At 45.4% G+C, this 16111-nt stretch overlaps 1 protein-coding gene across 2 annotated transcripts in view; it reads right to left on the reverse strand.

Moving 5' to 3' along the window:
* The window catches only part of ANO6 (anoctamin 6), a 99683-nt gene that overhangs the window by 50144 nt on the left and 33428 nt on the right, over positions 1 to 16111 (reverse strand). For both annotated transcript variants that reach the window (XM_039509372.1, XM_039509381.1), the window contains exon 2: positions 7206 to 7285. In XM_039509372.1, coding sequence (XP_039365306.1) covers positions 7206 to 7285 — 80 coding nt within the window. The remainder of the gene's footprint in view (positions 1 to 7205; positions 7286 to 16111) is intronic.

A 16111-nucleotide genomic window follows, 5' to 3' on the forward strand; every position in this document is an offset into this window, starting at 1 on the left:
GGGCACTGAGGGCTAGAGCCAGGCCTGCTGTGTGGTGGGGTGAGGGGGCAGGAGCCAGCTGTGTAGGGGAGAGGAGGGACAGATCTTGGGCACTGACAGCGTAAAGCCAGCTGTGTGGTGGGGGGAGGAGCCAGCTGTGTGCAGGGAAGGGGAGCAGGGGAGAGGCACTGTGGACGCTGCCAAGAGTAGGTGCAAGCGCCATCCGCTCTGCAGCCTGGTGAGGGAGCCCGGCCCCACTGCCAAGTGCCCTGCCCGCCCAGGAGAAGCTCCACAGAGGTTTTTCCAAGCACAGGCCTGTGTAAGAATGGGAGAAGCTGGCGACGAGCCTCAACAGCAGCCAGCCCCCAGCTTCTGCCCTGTGCCCTGGGGATGAGTCAGGTGTCTCCAGCCAGAAATCGGAGGGGGGGGGAAGGGGGCAGAGGGGAGCGAGAGAGAGGCCTGACATGAGCCCGCATCCCCACCCCTCCTTTGACTGGCGATTCCAGAATTGAAGAGTCATTTTGGAAAAAATTGTGGCAATAGCAGCAATTTCCAGAAAACACCGGCCCTAATGATCACATACTACTTTTTCCACAGGACACATGCCTCAATCAGTACGCAGGACAGATGTATAAAGGGGCCAATTGAAGACTGCATGGGCAACCTTAAATCTGCTTTTTCCTAACTTTTGAGTGCTTGACTTTGCAACTTAATTTTCTTTTAATAATGTGGAGGGTTTTTTTGAACGTAACAGTATATAGGGGCAATAACACTAGAAGCATGCAGAGGCTGGCAAAACATTCCCCAGTGTCCTACATTTCACTAGCATGCATATGTATCACCTTTTATGTAGCTGAAAGATTAAGCAATTTTATTGCAACTTCATGAATCCAGGTCCACAAAGGGTTCACAGTTGTGAAAATATAGCTGGAAGCCCATTTTTCAAATGTAAGCCCACCGGGAAGCCTTTGTTTAACTTTTGTTTTTAGCTACTGTAAATAGTGTCCAGTTTTCCCCACATTACACACTTTATAAAGCATTAAAGTAAAATAACAGATTAAACATGGGTATTTATCATTTTGTTGTAAAATCAAAATTATGAAACACAAAAATCTACATTAATGTAATATTAAGTGCTACAAAGTTAAAATGTTTAAAGTCAGGAAATGCAAAAACTCAGGTTCCAATAGTCACATTAACTCAGTTGTGTTGTACATCCCATATATTTTATTGCATAGCTTTTGTAATGTACAGTAATAGATTAAGCAACACATTTAATTGAAAAAAGAGGGAAATAGAAAATAGCATATCTGTGTAATGCAGCTAAATTAACAAAAAATAAGATTCGAACAGAATTGTTATTTCATCTATTCAACCATAATGTTATATTATTATACTCTCTTACTTTTCACTTTCAGGTTTAAAACTGTTAAAATGATGCTTCAAAATGCTGTTATCAGGGATTAAATGTGAGTGGAGGGGATGTGGGGGGGCTCCAGGAAATACTCTAGAAGAATTTAAATTTATTATTAAAATTAGTTGAACTGGGCTGCAAGTTTAATGGGTTCTGCTTAAACATCAATGGCTTAATATAGCCCAAACATTATAGAGAGGCCCTTTGTATCTGACAGCCCTTTGTTTGGGAAGAAATAATCATGGGTCCAATTTTCACAGCCTCAGTTTAATCAGCATTTTAAGTAGTGATGCAGATACCGCTCTTCCAGTCTGACATTATAATGCCCTAATATATAGCAGACTGATATTGATCAATAATGTTAAACAGTATGAAACAATACATTTACAATTACATTTAGCACATATTATGTCATGTTTTTGAAGACTCAAAGCACTACACAGTACACTCCAATCAATCAATCAATCAATCACCACAACACTCCTGTGAGGTAGGTACTAGTTATCCTAATTTTATACATAAGGAATCCGAATGAGAGGAGACGGGCTAGATTGTGGGTAAAAGTTTCAAATGCACGGAAATAATTTAGGAACTTATGTTCCATTTTCAAAAGTGATTTAGACACTTAAGTCACTGAGGTGCTTTTGGAAATTAGACCCTGTAATAACAATTGCCCTGAATAAAGAGTGGTGTGTAACGTCTATGCCCTAGAAGCCAGACAAAGGAACAAATTGTGACTCAGAGTCACAGTCCTCTCTCTTTTCCTGGCTCTGTATTTAGTAAATTACTGTCCCCGTGAGCCTAACTAGCTTCTATGGTAAGTGAATTAAGGGGCACTGAGGCAGGGCTGTGCCCTCTCCCCATTTCTCTCCACTTCCTTCCCATCTACTTGCTAATATGGCGAGTATCAGGCGAGTAGCCCTTGCTCTCTCATCGTCAGGACAAAGCTGCAATCTGAACAGGGAAATAAAGGGGATTTTATCCTGAACAGCTAAGTAAGGTCTGGGATAACTTGGCTGGCAGTGACTGGACCAAGGCCACGTGGCGAATCAGTGAGAATCTGTAGTAGAACTGAGGACATCCTGACTCTCGGTCCTGTGCTCTAGATCACTGTGCCTCTCTGGCACAGAATGCTATTTGAACGTTTTGTCATACATATATCATACATATGTGAAACCTCACTGCACGAGACTTCTCCAGCAGAAGACGAAAGGATAACATTCTAGCAGTGAGCATTCTTCAGCAGCAGCTTACGCCTATGCTCCAGTTTCATGGAAACAATGCCACATGGCATTAACCAGCGTGAAATGTGTCTACATTTACAGCAGTATCTCAGGACACTCAAATGGTCTGTGGGTGGAGGCATGGAAGATCAGTAAAAAGATGAGAATGAAGAAAAATGAGTGAACTAATAAAAGCCAAGATTGTTGTTTATTTATCTTTTACTACACCACGAACAAGCACAATATTTTAAGGTCAGTAGATAATCTAACAGGAGTACTTGTGGCACCTTAGAGACTAACAAATAAATTGGTTGATTAAAGACTCTGGCAGCTGGGAGGCAGCAGGGCTTTCCCTGCTGGAGCCTTTCCCCACTACCAGAATCTTTCCCTGCGGTGGGGAAAGACTCCAGCAACAGGACACTACGTTGCTAAAAGAAGCAGTGTAGACAGGGAAGCACTGCTTGGGCAGGGAGAGAGCTGTCCAGGGTATGTACTCGGGCACATACACACACCCTTCAGGCATGTCTTTATTTGCCTCACAGTTTACTCTATTTATACTGGGCTAGGGGAGCTACCCACGTATAGACTCTACACGCTTCTTTCGGCAGCGTACAGTGTAGACGTACCCTCAGGCTGAAAGGTATGATCTGAACGGATACGCTAATTTACTAGTTAGAGTTTTTGGGATGATTCCTCCCATGAAGTTGTTGAACTTAACTCTCTTACAGATTACAGCCTTGACAAATTGGAGAATTGGTCTGAATTCAACGAGATGAAATTCAATAAAGACAAGTGCAAAGTACTTTTCTTAGTAAGGAAATTTCAGACACACAGCTACAAAATGGGGAATAACTGGGTAGGTAGTAGTACTGCAGAAAAGGTCCTGGGGGTTAGAGTGGATCGCAAATTGCATATGAGTTGACAGTGTGATGCAGCTGTGAAAAAGGCTAATACCGTTCTGGGGTGTATTAACAGGAGTGTTGTATGTAAGACATGGGAGATGATAATCCCACTCTACTTGGCCCTGGTGAGGCCTCAGATGGAGTACTGTGTCCAATTCTGGGTACCCAGAGGTGTGTGCAAGGGAGGGGAAGCAATCAGAGCAGGCACAGAACTCCTCCGGGGCCACGGGAGAAGGAGGGAGAGCCAAAAGCAGCCAAATTTTTATTCCTGTGCACGCTCCTGTGGGTACCACACCTTAGGAAAGATGTGGACAAACTGAAGACAGTCCAGAGGAGAGCAGCAAAAATGATAAAAGGTTTAGAAAATCTGACCAATTAGGAAAGGTTAAAAAAAGTAGGAATATTTAGTCTTGGGAAGAGAAGACTGAGGGGGGATCTGATAACAAGCTTCAAAAATGTTAAGAGCTGTTATAACGAGGACATTAATCAATTGTTCTCTGTGTCCACTGAAGGTAGGACAAGAAGTAATGGACTTAATCTGCAGCAAGGGAGATTTACATTAGATATTAGGAAAAACTTTGTAACTATATAAGGGTAGTTAAACTCTGGAATAGGCTCTCAAGGGAGGCTGTGGAATCCCTGTCATTGGAGGTTTTAAAAAACAGGTTGGACAAACACCTATCAGGGATGGTCTAGATTTACTTGGTCCTGCCACAGCACAGGGGGCTGGACTTGACAACTTTTTGAGGTTCCTTCCAGTCCTACGTTTCTCTGAGTCTATATTATGGCTACTATTACATCCAAAACAAACTACATTAAAGACCATTAAGGTTGCAAAGCCAAGCACTCGAGTTGGAAAATACTTCAATTAAGACTGCCTGTGCAACCTTCATTTGGCCCCTCTGTGTGTATGTATTATGATAGGCCAGGGGTTGGCAACCTTTCAGAAGTGGTGTGTCGAGTCTTCATTTATTCACTCTAATTTAAGGTTCCACGTGCCAGTCACACATTTTAATGTTTTTAGAAGGTCTCTTTCTGTAAGTCTATAATATAGAACTAAACTATTGTTGTATGTAAAGTAAATAAGGTTTTAAAAATGTTTAAGAAGCTTAATTTAAAATTAAATTAAAATGCAGAGCCCCCCCGGACTGGTGGCCAGGACCTGGGCAGTGTGAGTGCCACTGAAAATCAGCTCGCGTGCCGCCTTCGGCACGCATGCCATAGGTTGCCTATCCGTGTGATAGGCTTTAATTCCATGACCAGTTACTATTTTCCCCCCACAGGATCCCTGCCTCATTCAATGAATAGGTAGTTATTGACTTATTTTTTTATCCTCCTCATTCAACGTCTGGCCCCGGGCTTTATTTACTGCACACCATCCAAACTATGTAGTGAACACAGTATTATTTTCCTCCTGTGTGTTTCTATGGTATCTAGGTACTTCACGAACATTAGTGAATTTATCTTCACAATACCCCTCTGAGATAAAGTGGCATTATCTCCATTTTATAGACTAGGATGGGTGCATGGGAATAAGGCACACCGAGATCAAGCCAAAATTGACAAGTGTCTACTGAGTGCCCAACTTGAGATACCACGGGCCTCATTTTTTTCAGAGTACTTAACATTTTTTACAGCCCTTTATTTGTTCAAGCATAGCTCGAATCTACTTCACTTGCAATTGTGAATGCTCAGCACTTCTGTAAATCTGGCCCTTGTCTTGCCTGATACACCCATAAAATAGGGAACACACCAGTAGTGGTCACCTTTGAAAAGCTTGGTTTAAGTGACTTGCCCTGCATCACACAGGAACTCTGTGGCAGAGTCAGGGGCAGAATCCAGTTCTCCAAGGTTCCTTGACCATAAGACCATCCTTTCTCTTCTTCAAGCACCTTGCCTCATTCACTACACACCTTCCGATTTTCCTAAACAATGGAGGAGGAGTCCTACACATAATAGGTTTGGTCTCTACACAACCTTGATTCATTCCTAGAGCACTGTCCAGCCTTTGTATTGAATAGGGATGAGCTCTTGAGGAAAAATATAGTGTAGGATCATGTAATTAGACTTTATCATAATGTATATACAAAGCACAGGAAGCATTATTTCTGGCATTTTCTAACTTGAGTGGTTGACTTTGCAATCTTAACAATTTTTAATAAAAAGTTTTTGGATGTCACTTCCCCTTTTTTTAAATAGGAGAAAAGGAACCATATTGACCCCCAACTTGGGTCATCATCAGAGCTTGGACTTTTACATCCACAGCACAGACTTCTACCACTTGAGCTACAAGAGCAGGGGTGGGCAATAATTTTTGCAAGGGGGCCACTCCATGAATTTTGATAAGTCATCACTGGCCGCACATTTCTACTATATTAATGGAGGGGGTGCGGGGTCTGGGAGGGAGTTTGGGGGCAGGAGGGGGCTATGGGTGCAGAAGGGGGTGCAGAGTCTGGGAGGGAGTTTGGGTGCAAGAGGAGCAGGGGCAGGGGGTTGGGGTGCGGGGAGGGGGTGCAAGGTGTAGACTCTGTCTGGGACGTGCTTACCATGCCGCTCCCAGAAGCAGCTGCGGCTGGGCGCTGCTGGCATGTCTCCGCGCAGCCCTTGGGGGGCAGTGGGTCTCCGTGCTCTGCCTGCGCCCACAAGAACCACCTCCACAGCTACCATCGGCCGGTTTCCAGCCAATGGGAGCTGTGAGGACGGTACGGGGGGCAGGGGCAGCACACGGAGATGCTTCCCCCTTTCCCCCCCCCAGCCAGGGGCACGCAGAGACATGCCAGCAGCAGCCACCCGCTTCCAGGAGTGGCGTGGGGCCACAGCATGCAGACAGCCTGCCTGAGCACCCCGCTGCGCCGCCAGAGTCATGGCAGGCGGACAGAAATGTTCGACAGGCTGCATCCAGCCCATGGGCTGTATTTTGCCCACCCCTGTACTAGAGTAACTGGTAGCAATAGTAGACTGCTATCCTCTGTGGGCCATCCACTAGACTGGCATGACCCACACACTTTGCTAGTAGAATCCACAGCTTTAAAAGGAAAGTGTTAAGCAACTTAACTATGGGCAGCTACCAGCTTCCCTTATGATTACTTACTACATTTATTTCTTGAACTGATTCCTCCGTTACTGAGGATGAAGTCAAGAATCCTCTTATGTTGTTCTAGACCTAGCTGTTGTTGCAAGAAACAATCCTCGAAGTTATCTTAAAAAATTGCTCCTCTACTCTTTGTCATATAACATTTGACCAACATATGTACGTTGCTTAAAGCGATAGGCACCTTGTTAACACCTAAATCCAACAGTATTTAACATGCTCAGTAGAGTAATGAAACTCAGAACACTTCTTCCTGGCTCATTCCAAACAGATATCCTAGAAATTAAGGGGATATGTTTTCAGACCAGTTTGAGGCCTGACCTCCATATTTATGTGTATAATCTGAGATCACATTTTGCACCCTAAAGTGAAGTGTCAGTGCAAATCTGAGGAGCTGCAACTCCAACTTACATGAATTGTGGCCACAGTCTCGTTAGAGAGGCAGCTATTCAGACTCATGCATGAATCTGAGCTGCAGGCACTAACTGCAACTGCAAAAGGAAAGCCGCTCTTCTGGAAGCCTACCCTTAAATTCTACAAAACACTTTAATTTCATTGGAAATCCAAAGGTAAACTTAAAGTGAAAGAGTACTCACCTGCTCTGGAGTATAACGCTTTTGCTGGTCTGGCGCTGTTCCATAGCTGGGAATAGTAGTCTGTGCTATTTCTTCCAAGACTAAAAAGTAAACAAACAGAAGTATAACATATTGTAGTGCATCTTTTGTAGCTTTTAAATAAGTGGCTTGGTGGCAAAGAGCTTTACTGCACTCCACATTTTCAGGATTTGCTTCGTTTTGTCCTTCCACACTTTCAAATACAGTCAAGCTTGATTAATCAACATACATTTATACAGTTGGGGTGATTCTTGACTCCTTTAGACTGATTTTGTTTATGGAGTTACACTAGCAAAACTGAATAAAGAATAACACCCTTCATTTTTATTTGGAGTAGAAGACTTTCTACTGTTCATGGTGGAAGAAAGGTTACCATTAAGTCTAGATTCCACCACCTTTACTCACATGCTAAATAGTCCCTTACTCTGCAAGGAGCCCTGTTCACATAATATAACTGAAAAGTCAATGGGGTATTTGCCAACTTGGGCCTGGTCTACACTACGAGGTTAGGTTGAATTTAGCTCCGTTAGGTCGATTTTATAAGGAATGCGGCTACACAACCAACCCCATTCCGACGACCTAAAGGGCTCTTAAAATCAACTGCTATACTCCTCCCTGATGAGGAGAGTAGCGCTAAAGTCCACCTTCCTGGGTCGAATTTGGGGTATTATAGATGCAGCGCTGTGCAATTTGATGTTATTGGCATCCGGGAGCTATCCCAGAGTGTGCCAATGTGACCGCTCTGGACAGCACTTTCAACTCTGATGCACTAGCCAGGTACACAGAAAAAAACCCAGGAACTTTTGAATTTCATTCTCTGTTTGGTCAGCGTGGCGAGCTCAGCAGAACAGGTGACCATGCACTCCCACAATCACAAACGAGCTCCAGCATGGAGCGAATGGGAGACACTGGATCTGATTACTGTATGGGGAGAAGAATCTGTGCAGGCAGAACTCTGATCCAGCAGAAGAAATGCTGATATATATGCCAAAATCGCACAGGGCACGGTGGACAGAAAATTAAGGAGCTCAGGCAAGCCTACCAAAAGACAAAAGAGGCAAACGGTCGCTCCTGGTCACAGCCCCAGACGTGTCACTTCTATGATCAGCTGCATGGCATTCTAGGGGAAGACCCTACCACTACCCACCACTGTCCATGGATACCTGCACGGTGGCAGCCTCACGCAACATGGAGGAGGATTTTGTGGATGAGGAAGAGGAGGAGAATGAGGAGAATGCGCAGGCTAATTATCAGATATTTATGTGTAAGCAGAGTCAGGATGAGCCCCACCCTGACATCTGGTGGTAAATTATGGGGAGTGCGGAAAGTGTTGCATTGGTATTTTGGTTATTTGCATGGGCACTCCCACCCCACTTAGCATACTGCAAAGCAGCATGGGATGGTTATTTTCACAGCTGTGGGAGCCCCAATTTCGTTGTTATTGGGGCAGGAGGAATGAAATGTTGTCACCCTGATTGGGTAAATGGGGAACTACAAAATTGTCTTGTGATGGGGGGTTTCATTGTCAGCTGGATAGCGCTTGCTAGATGGGGCACATGGGTTCCAAAACCCATTGAAGAGAGAGAGGCTGGGGACAGAGATCTGTACTTGGTGGTGCAGGCTCTTTGTGTGAGCCAGAAGCACCAGTTCCACCTGTGCCTCTCTCCACTGTGGAATGTCAGAGTTAATTTTTGATTCCCTTAAGAATCTAAATGCAGGTTACTGAGCTGAATTCACTGGTACTGGGGCTCCCCTACTAAGAGCTGGAATCACTAAGAGCTGAAATCACTGAAGAGCTGGATTTGCTGAGCTGAGAGCACTGAGTACTGTGCTAATGAATGGGGGAGCCTGAAGCCATACTGTGGAGCAGAGCACCTGGCAGAGCAGAGTGGAGCAGTTTGTGCAGCCACTGGGTGAGTGGAGCCAAGCAGCTCGTGAGGACGGCTGGAGTGGCTCACAGGACAGCTGGTGGACCAGAGCAGCTGGCAGAGCGGAGCAGCCCACAGAGCAAGCGGAGCTGAGCTGTTTGCGGAGATGACTAGTGGAAGCATAACCCCACGAAGAGGCAGGGCAGTGGGCCCCGAAACCACGTAAGGTGCCCCTTTTCTACCCAGGCTGGGGAGGGGGACCTCTGCAGAGAGACTCCTGAGCTCTGGGGCTGCACTGACCCGGGACAGAGACTTTTGGATTGTAGGACTTTTGGGACTGTGGGTGATTTGGGGGTTGCTGGACTCAAGGGCCCCGAGAGAAGGACATGGCCCAATTTGCTGGAGTGGGTCTTTGCTCACGGTTTGACCTATGAACTCTAGCTGAGGTATTTTCCCAGTTTAATGCTGCTTGTTTGTCATGTAATTAAACCTTTTCTGCTACACCAAGACTCTGTGCTTGCGAGAGGGGAAGTATTGCCTCTTCGAGGCGCCCAGGGGTGAGTGTAAGATTTTCCCAGGTCACTGGGTGGGGGCTCGAGCTGGTTTTGCATTATGTTGTGGGGAAGGGACCCCTATGTATTGAACCCAGCCCTTGCTGCTATCGTTTCGGCCCGGCAGAAGGGTTACATATGAAAGGTGACTCGTGAGCCATCAGGATTGTGACCTTCCTTAAGCTTTTAAATATGAATTTGACATTATTCCCTTTTTGGATTCTAAAAAGAAAAGCATTAAACAACACACACATTTGAGGTTAGAGAAGAATGGGTGAGGGGAGAAGGTTACTGTACTCTCCCCCATGTGGGCCACCTGCTTTGGCTCTTTCTGCTATTTTTCATGCCCTATATGCCTTAAAACTGGAAGGGTTGGCCTTCACCATGGAAAGGGTCACTGAGGCACCGGCACAGAAGTGCTGAGTGGGGAGTCTGGGCTTCAGCATCAACCCTCGCCAATGGTAGTAGGCAACTTGATTAGATGGTGCTTTTAGAAGGCTATTTAAACAAGTATCAGATAAACAGGCGAGACTCACCAACCTCACTAGTACTTAAACTACATTATACAGGCCCAGATCCTCAGGAGGTGTAAATAGGTGTTACTCTGTTGACTTACGCCAGCTACGGATATGGCCCTACAGTGCTTGCTGATCCAAGATGTAAAAAGACTGAATAGTGTATCACAAAGGAGAATAATGTTTATGGTTCCAAAGCTGCACATTGTTAAAGTTAGTTATAGTTTGGTTGGGACTTTGTACTAGACATTGAGCCATCAGTTTCTAGAGCTCTAGTGTGGTGATGGTATTTACTCCAGGGAGTAAAGCAAAAACAACTCCATGAATTTTCCATCAGCCTAAGCTTCAGAAACATTTGAGTCATAACCTAAATATTGGCCCAGTTGGATAATCAGAGTTGGTCAGCTCTCAAAATAACCATTTCTGAAGCTGATGGGGGAATTACAGAAAAATCTTAAATGCTGGCCAGCAGAGGCAAACATAAAACAGGAAGGAGCCTAGCAGTGCAGTTGAAATATCAGACACATGCTAAATCCTATTACGGGTAATCAGATAACAATGATACAATTCAGCATTTACTGTAAGGTTACCACATATGCCCATCATTATTCTTTTTGTAAAGGCTCAATCCAAACCAGTGTGTGGAAATGGGAATTACATATCTCCTACATAAGGCTCCTGTTCATCACTTATACTCCTAAACATCAGTGCTGCACAGAGTTAAAGGCCTCTGCATATTCTATCTCTGTCTGTGGAATATGTCTGAAATCCTATGGAGAAGAGAGGGCAATTGCCTATACTGCAAAAGGGGCAGGGACTAGGTGGAGAGTAGATATTTTGTACAGTCATCCACTCAAAAATTTGCATTCCATTGTATTGAGCAAGCAGATGTGCAGTGGAAGCATGTGACAAGAAAATTTGCTCCAGCCACTGAACTGAAGTAATGGGAACCATGTGTTAAAAGTGAGCTTGGTGCTGGGTACTCGTTATGTGTAATTGCACAGCACGCCTCAGTGCTGTCTAGAAATCACTTCAGCCACAATTGGAGAGAGACAAAAGTATGACGTTCATGGTGGAAAGGGTCACACTTATACTTGCTCACAAGTACTAATAGTCTGGGACTCATCAGCAATAACCATCAGAAGTAGCACAGAATATCACTGTACAAACACATATATCTGAGGGCTTGTCTACATTACCGTCTGGATCGACAGGCAGCGATCGATACAGTGGGGGTCAATTTATCACGTCTAGTCTAGACGCGCTATATCGACCGCCAAGTTCTGTCCCATCAACTCCAGTACTCCAATGGAGCGAGAGGCACAGGCGGAGTCGATGGGGGAGCGTCAGTCGTCGATTTACCAGTGAAGACACCGCGGTAAGTAGATCTAAGTACGTCGACTTCAGCTATGCTATTTACGTATCTGAAGTTGCGTAACTTAGATTGACCCCCCCGCCCCCGGTGTAGACCAGGCCTGACACACCTTTTGTTGGAAGATTGTCCAGTACAATGCCTGGGCCACTGGTAGGCCATATGCAAAGAGGACCGGACCACTCCCACCAGCTGGGACACTGGCCCATAATCCCTCTTACTTCAATTTAAACAAGTATTTTACTGCTGGCACAAACCCCCAATATCAGAGTACCCATACTACTGCTTCACTGTGTACTTAATGTGATCACCCCTTCGTTGCACTGAGCCTTTAGTAAAATAACATTTTTACCTTTTTATTACTTCAGTAGCATACTAACTACAGTTCATGCTTAGGTTAGAGTTTGTCAGATACAGTTGTTTGTAATATGTTGCTTGCTCAGCTAACTAAGGCTTTGTCTACGCTAGAACTTTTGTTGGTAAAACTTTTGTCAGTCAGGGGTGTGAAAAAATACAAAAGTTTCACCGACAAAAGCGCTGGTGTGGAAAGTGTTATGTCGGTGGGAGATGCTCTCCCACCGACATAGCTACCACTGCTTATTGGGGTGGTTTAATTATGCCTTTATAGAGTATCTACACTGCAGACCTTACAACGGTGCAGCTGCAGTGATAGAGTTATGCTGCTGTAAGGTCCATAGTGTAGACCAGTGGTGGGCAACTTGTGGCCCATCATGGTAAGCTGCTGGCAGGCCGTGAGAGAGTTAGTTTACATTGACTGTCTGCAGTCACGGCCGTCTGCAGCTCCCAGTAGCTGCGGTTCACCGTTCGCAGACAATGGGAGCTGCAGGAAGTGGCGGCCAGCATGTCCCTGAGGCCCACGCCGCTTCCTGCAGCTCCCATTGGCTGGGAACGGCGAACTGCGGCCATTGGGAGATGCGGGCAGCCGTGCCTGTGGACAATCAATGTAAACAAACTGTCTTGTGACCTGCCAGTGGATTACCCTGACGGGCCGTGTGTGGCCCGCGGGCCGCAGGTTGCCCATCACTGGTGCAGACAAAGCCGTAGTCTCAGAAAGAGAACACAAGAAATCTGATAGGTTTGTCTGGCCTGTGATCCTGCTTTGTTCTGATTTTTTAAGTGGCCAATCCACCAATTCTTCTAGTTTTGGATGGTCCTTTTTGGCAACGTAATTTTTCCGTGTTTTTACATGGACAAAATTTCATCTTAATTTTCTCATTTTTATCCTAGTTTGAGTTCATTGCTCAATGACACTCATTGCTTTATTATATTCCTTCCAACAGATCCTACATCTCACTCAAACTATAGTTCCTAGATTTATATACATTACTTTATTAAATATCCTAACAGTAGCTTACAAGGAAGCATGACCTACAAGTTAAAGACAAGGGGGTCAGATTCTGTGCTGCATCTCCTGAAAGATGCAACTCGGAAGGCACATTTCAAGAAGAGGGGGGGACAGAAGTCCCTTTATGGCACCTTTGTGTTGTCAAGATTCTGGGATGCTGTGAGGGAGAAACAACTTGCAGCGTAAGGTAGAGGCAGAGCCAGGAGTTGCTCTAACTCACAGTGTCCCCACAGCTGTCTGTCTATAGGTTACTCTGCAGCCAAGATTAGCCACACTGCAGAGTACACTGACCATATCCCTGAATGTGTCCTTGACATTCCCTTACGCCAGTATAAGACACTTATGAGGCTCTTTTACAGCCAATATACTGCTGTGGACAGGCTGTGGGAGGGGTCAGAATTTGGTTTCAGCACTGCATCAGGAGCCCTGGGTTCTGTTGTTGGCTCTGGCACAGATTTGCTATGTAATCCCAGGGAAGTTTCACAGCCTTAGTTTTCCCATCTGTAAAATTTGGATATTTGCCTAACTCAGAGGCATAGTGAGGCTGGATTTACCAAGGTATGTAAAATGCCTTGAGAGCCTGTCACAGGGTAGCTGGCCCTTTGAGGGAAAATGGGGCCTCAGCTCACAAGTGACAAGATCAGTTCACCTCCCCAGGTGGGTAATGAATGAGGTAATGAGATTAACTCAGGCCAGGTGTCAGAAGGGAAGGCATGAAGGGACGGATTCCTGGGTAGTCCATGGAGAAGGGAGTTTTGAGTGGGAGCCTAACACTCCAGGTAGGAGGGCTGGGCCTGAGAATCCCAGGCAGGACAGAAGCCTGGAGAATTGCACCTGGCTGGATAAAGCAGCTGTAGGTGAGTGCTGCTGTGAATTAACTGAACTGAAGACAGTTCTGGGAGGAGGACCTGGGGCTCCTGACTCAAGGAATGTGAGGGACTTGAGTGATAACCAGAAGCTGGAGCAGAGAAGAAAGTGTCTTTTTTTATTTTTTGTTTAGTTTATGTAGATTCAAAGTAGGCCCCTGTCAGAGGACTTACGTTTCATACCTTTGGGACTGTGTGGTGTTGTTTGAATGTTGATAACGGTAAACTGAGGCAGGGTGCTGGCAGGGCCACCCTGGACTCATGAAGGAGTGACTAGGTGGTGGCTGACCCTGTTACAGAGCCTGAGATGGAAGGCACTATGGAAGTGTAAAATATTACTGAAATACAACGTGTGTCATTTTATCATTTGGCTGCTTTTGTGTTGCAGTTTCACTGAAAATTAAAAATTTATATTATGCAGCAGCTAGTTGATACTAACTGTAAGCTGTTTATCTGCTTTTGTAGTCTCTTTGCCTCATTTTTCAATCAAATAATTCAGTTTTACGTAGCATTACACTATTTCCATTTTATGATGGAAGATGGGTGAAATCTCATTGAATCTGATGGGTATAATAACCATCCTTCACTAAGGATAAATGGAAGAAGTGGTTGGAGTAAGATAATTGAATCAACAGTAGACACCACCTGAAACACAGGCCAAATGCAAGCCTGGTCGACGGGGTTTTGCTAGGTATCATTTGATGGAGGTGTGCACTGTTGAGCAGAAGCAGATTGAAGGAGCTTGGCTTATTTATCCTAATGAAACAAAGGCTGAAGGGAGCTCTGATTGCTGTCTATAAACATGAGAGGGATAAGCAGCAGGGAGGGAGAGGAGTTATTTAAGTTAGGGGTCAATGTTGGCAGAAGACCAAATGGATAGAAACTGGCCATCAACAAATTAGATGGTTTCTAACCATCAGGGGAGTGAAGTTCTGGAACACCCTCACCAGGGGAGTAGTGGGAGCAGAAACCCTAACTTGTTTTAAGACTGAGCTTGATAAGTTTATGTAGGGGATGGTATGATGAGACTGCCTATATTAGCATATGGACTATGACTGCTATTAGCAAATATAGCCAGTGTTTGGAGATGGCACACTACGTGAGGAGGACTCCGAGTTACTATAGAGAATTCTTGCCCAGGTGTCTGGCTAGTGGGTCTTGCCCACATCCTCAGGATCTAATTGATTATCACATTTGAGTTGGAAAGGAATTTTCCCCCAGGTCAAACTGGGAGAGACCCTGGGCTTTTTTATTTTTTTTTTGCATTCCTCTGCAGTGTGGGGTACAAGTCACTAGCTGGTTTGAACTAGAGATCTCTAAAACTAAGTTTTTATATCAAGATTTGAGGAGTCCAGTAACTCAGCCAGAGGTTATGGACCTATACAGGAGTGGATGGGTGAGGTTCTGTGGCCTGCGATCAGGGGCGGCTCTAGGCATTTTGCCACCCCAAGCACGGCAGGTAGGTTGCCTTCGGCGGCTTGCCTGCGGGAGGTCTGCCAAAGCCGCGGGACCAGCGGACCCTCCGCAGGCAAGCTGCCGAAGGCAGCCTGCCTGCCGCCCTCGCGGCGCTGGCAGAGCGCCCCCCGTGGCATGCCGCCCCAAGCACGCGCTTGGCGTGCTGGGGCCTGGAGCCGCCCCTGCCTGTGATGTGCTGGAGCTCAGACTAGATGATCACGATGGTCCCTTCTGGCCTTACACTGTGAGTCTTGGGAGAAAGCGGAGAAGTTTTTGGGGCGAGTGCTAACTGGAAAGAGGCTTGCAACAGAGAGCAAATAAACTGCCACCTGTTTGATTCTTACTGAGTTTGGGGAAACAGGATTTTGTGCACATTCTTTCATGCAATCCTCTCTTTACTTACAAATAAATACCTGAGTCATCAGTTTCTCCTTTTAATGGAAACAATCAGCATGACTGTATATTGACTAACTGCTTGGTGAAAAGGGGAATGATTATTCAGGCTTCTAAATCATAGCAGGGTGACAGCTCTTCTATACTTTAGGGTAAGACCAGCTTTCTGTTTAAAACTCGGTTGTTCTAAGTGTTCTAAAATCCACACAGTTGATCAGACTTGCTTGAATTTTGGTGTGCCTCACAGGGGCGTGGGGAGTAAAACAGCTTTTTTCTTAAAGTTGACACATTCTGGCAATTTGTGTGGAGCTGTGTGTTTCTCCCCCACCCCCTCACAGATGGAGATCAAACTAAGGCTCATTGCACCAGGGTCTCAAATACTTGATGCTTACCGCAACAGAGTGCATGGCACCCACCAACCCTTTGAGGAAATCAAATTAAAATGTTATTTGAAAAAGTTTGCTTTTCTATTTAGGCACCCTGAGGCTTCAGCATCTGTTCA

Source organism: Mauremys reevesii, linkage group 1 (genome assembly GCF_016161935.1).
Source record: "Mauremys reevesii isolate NIE-2019 linkage group 1, ASM1616193v1, whole genome shotgun sequence".
NCBI lineage: Eukaryota > Metazoa > Chordata > Testudines > Geoemydidae > Mauremys > Mauremys reevesii.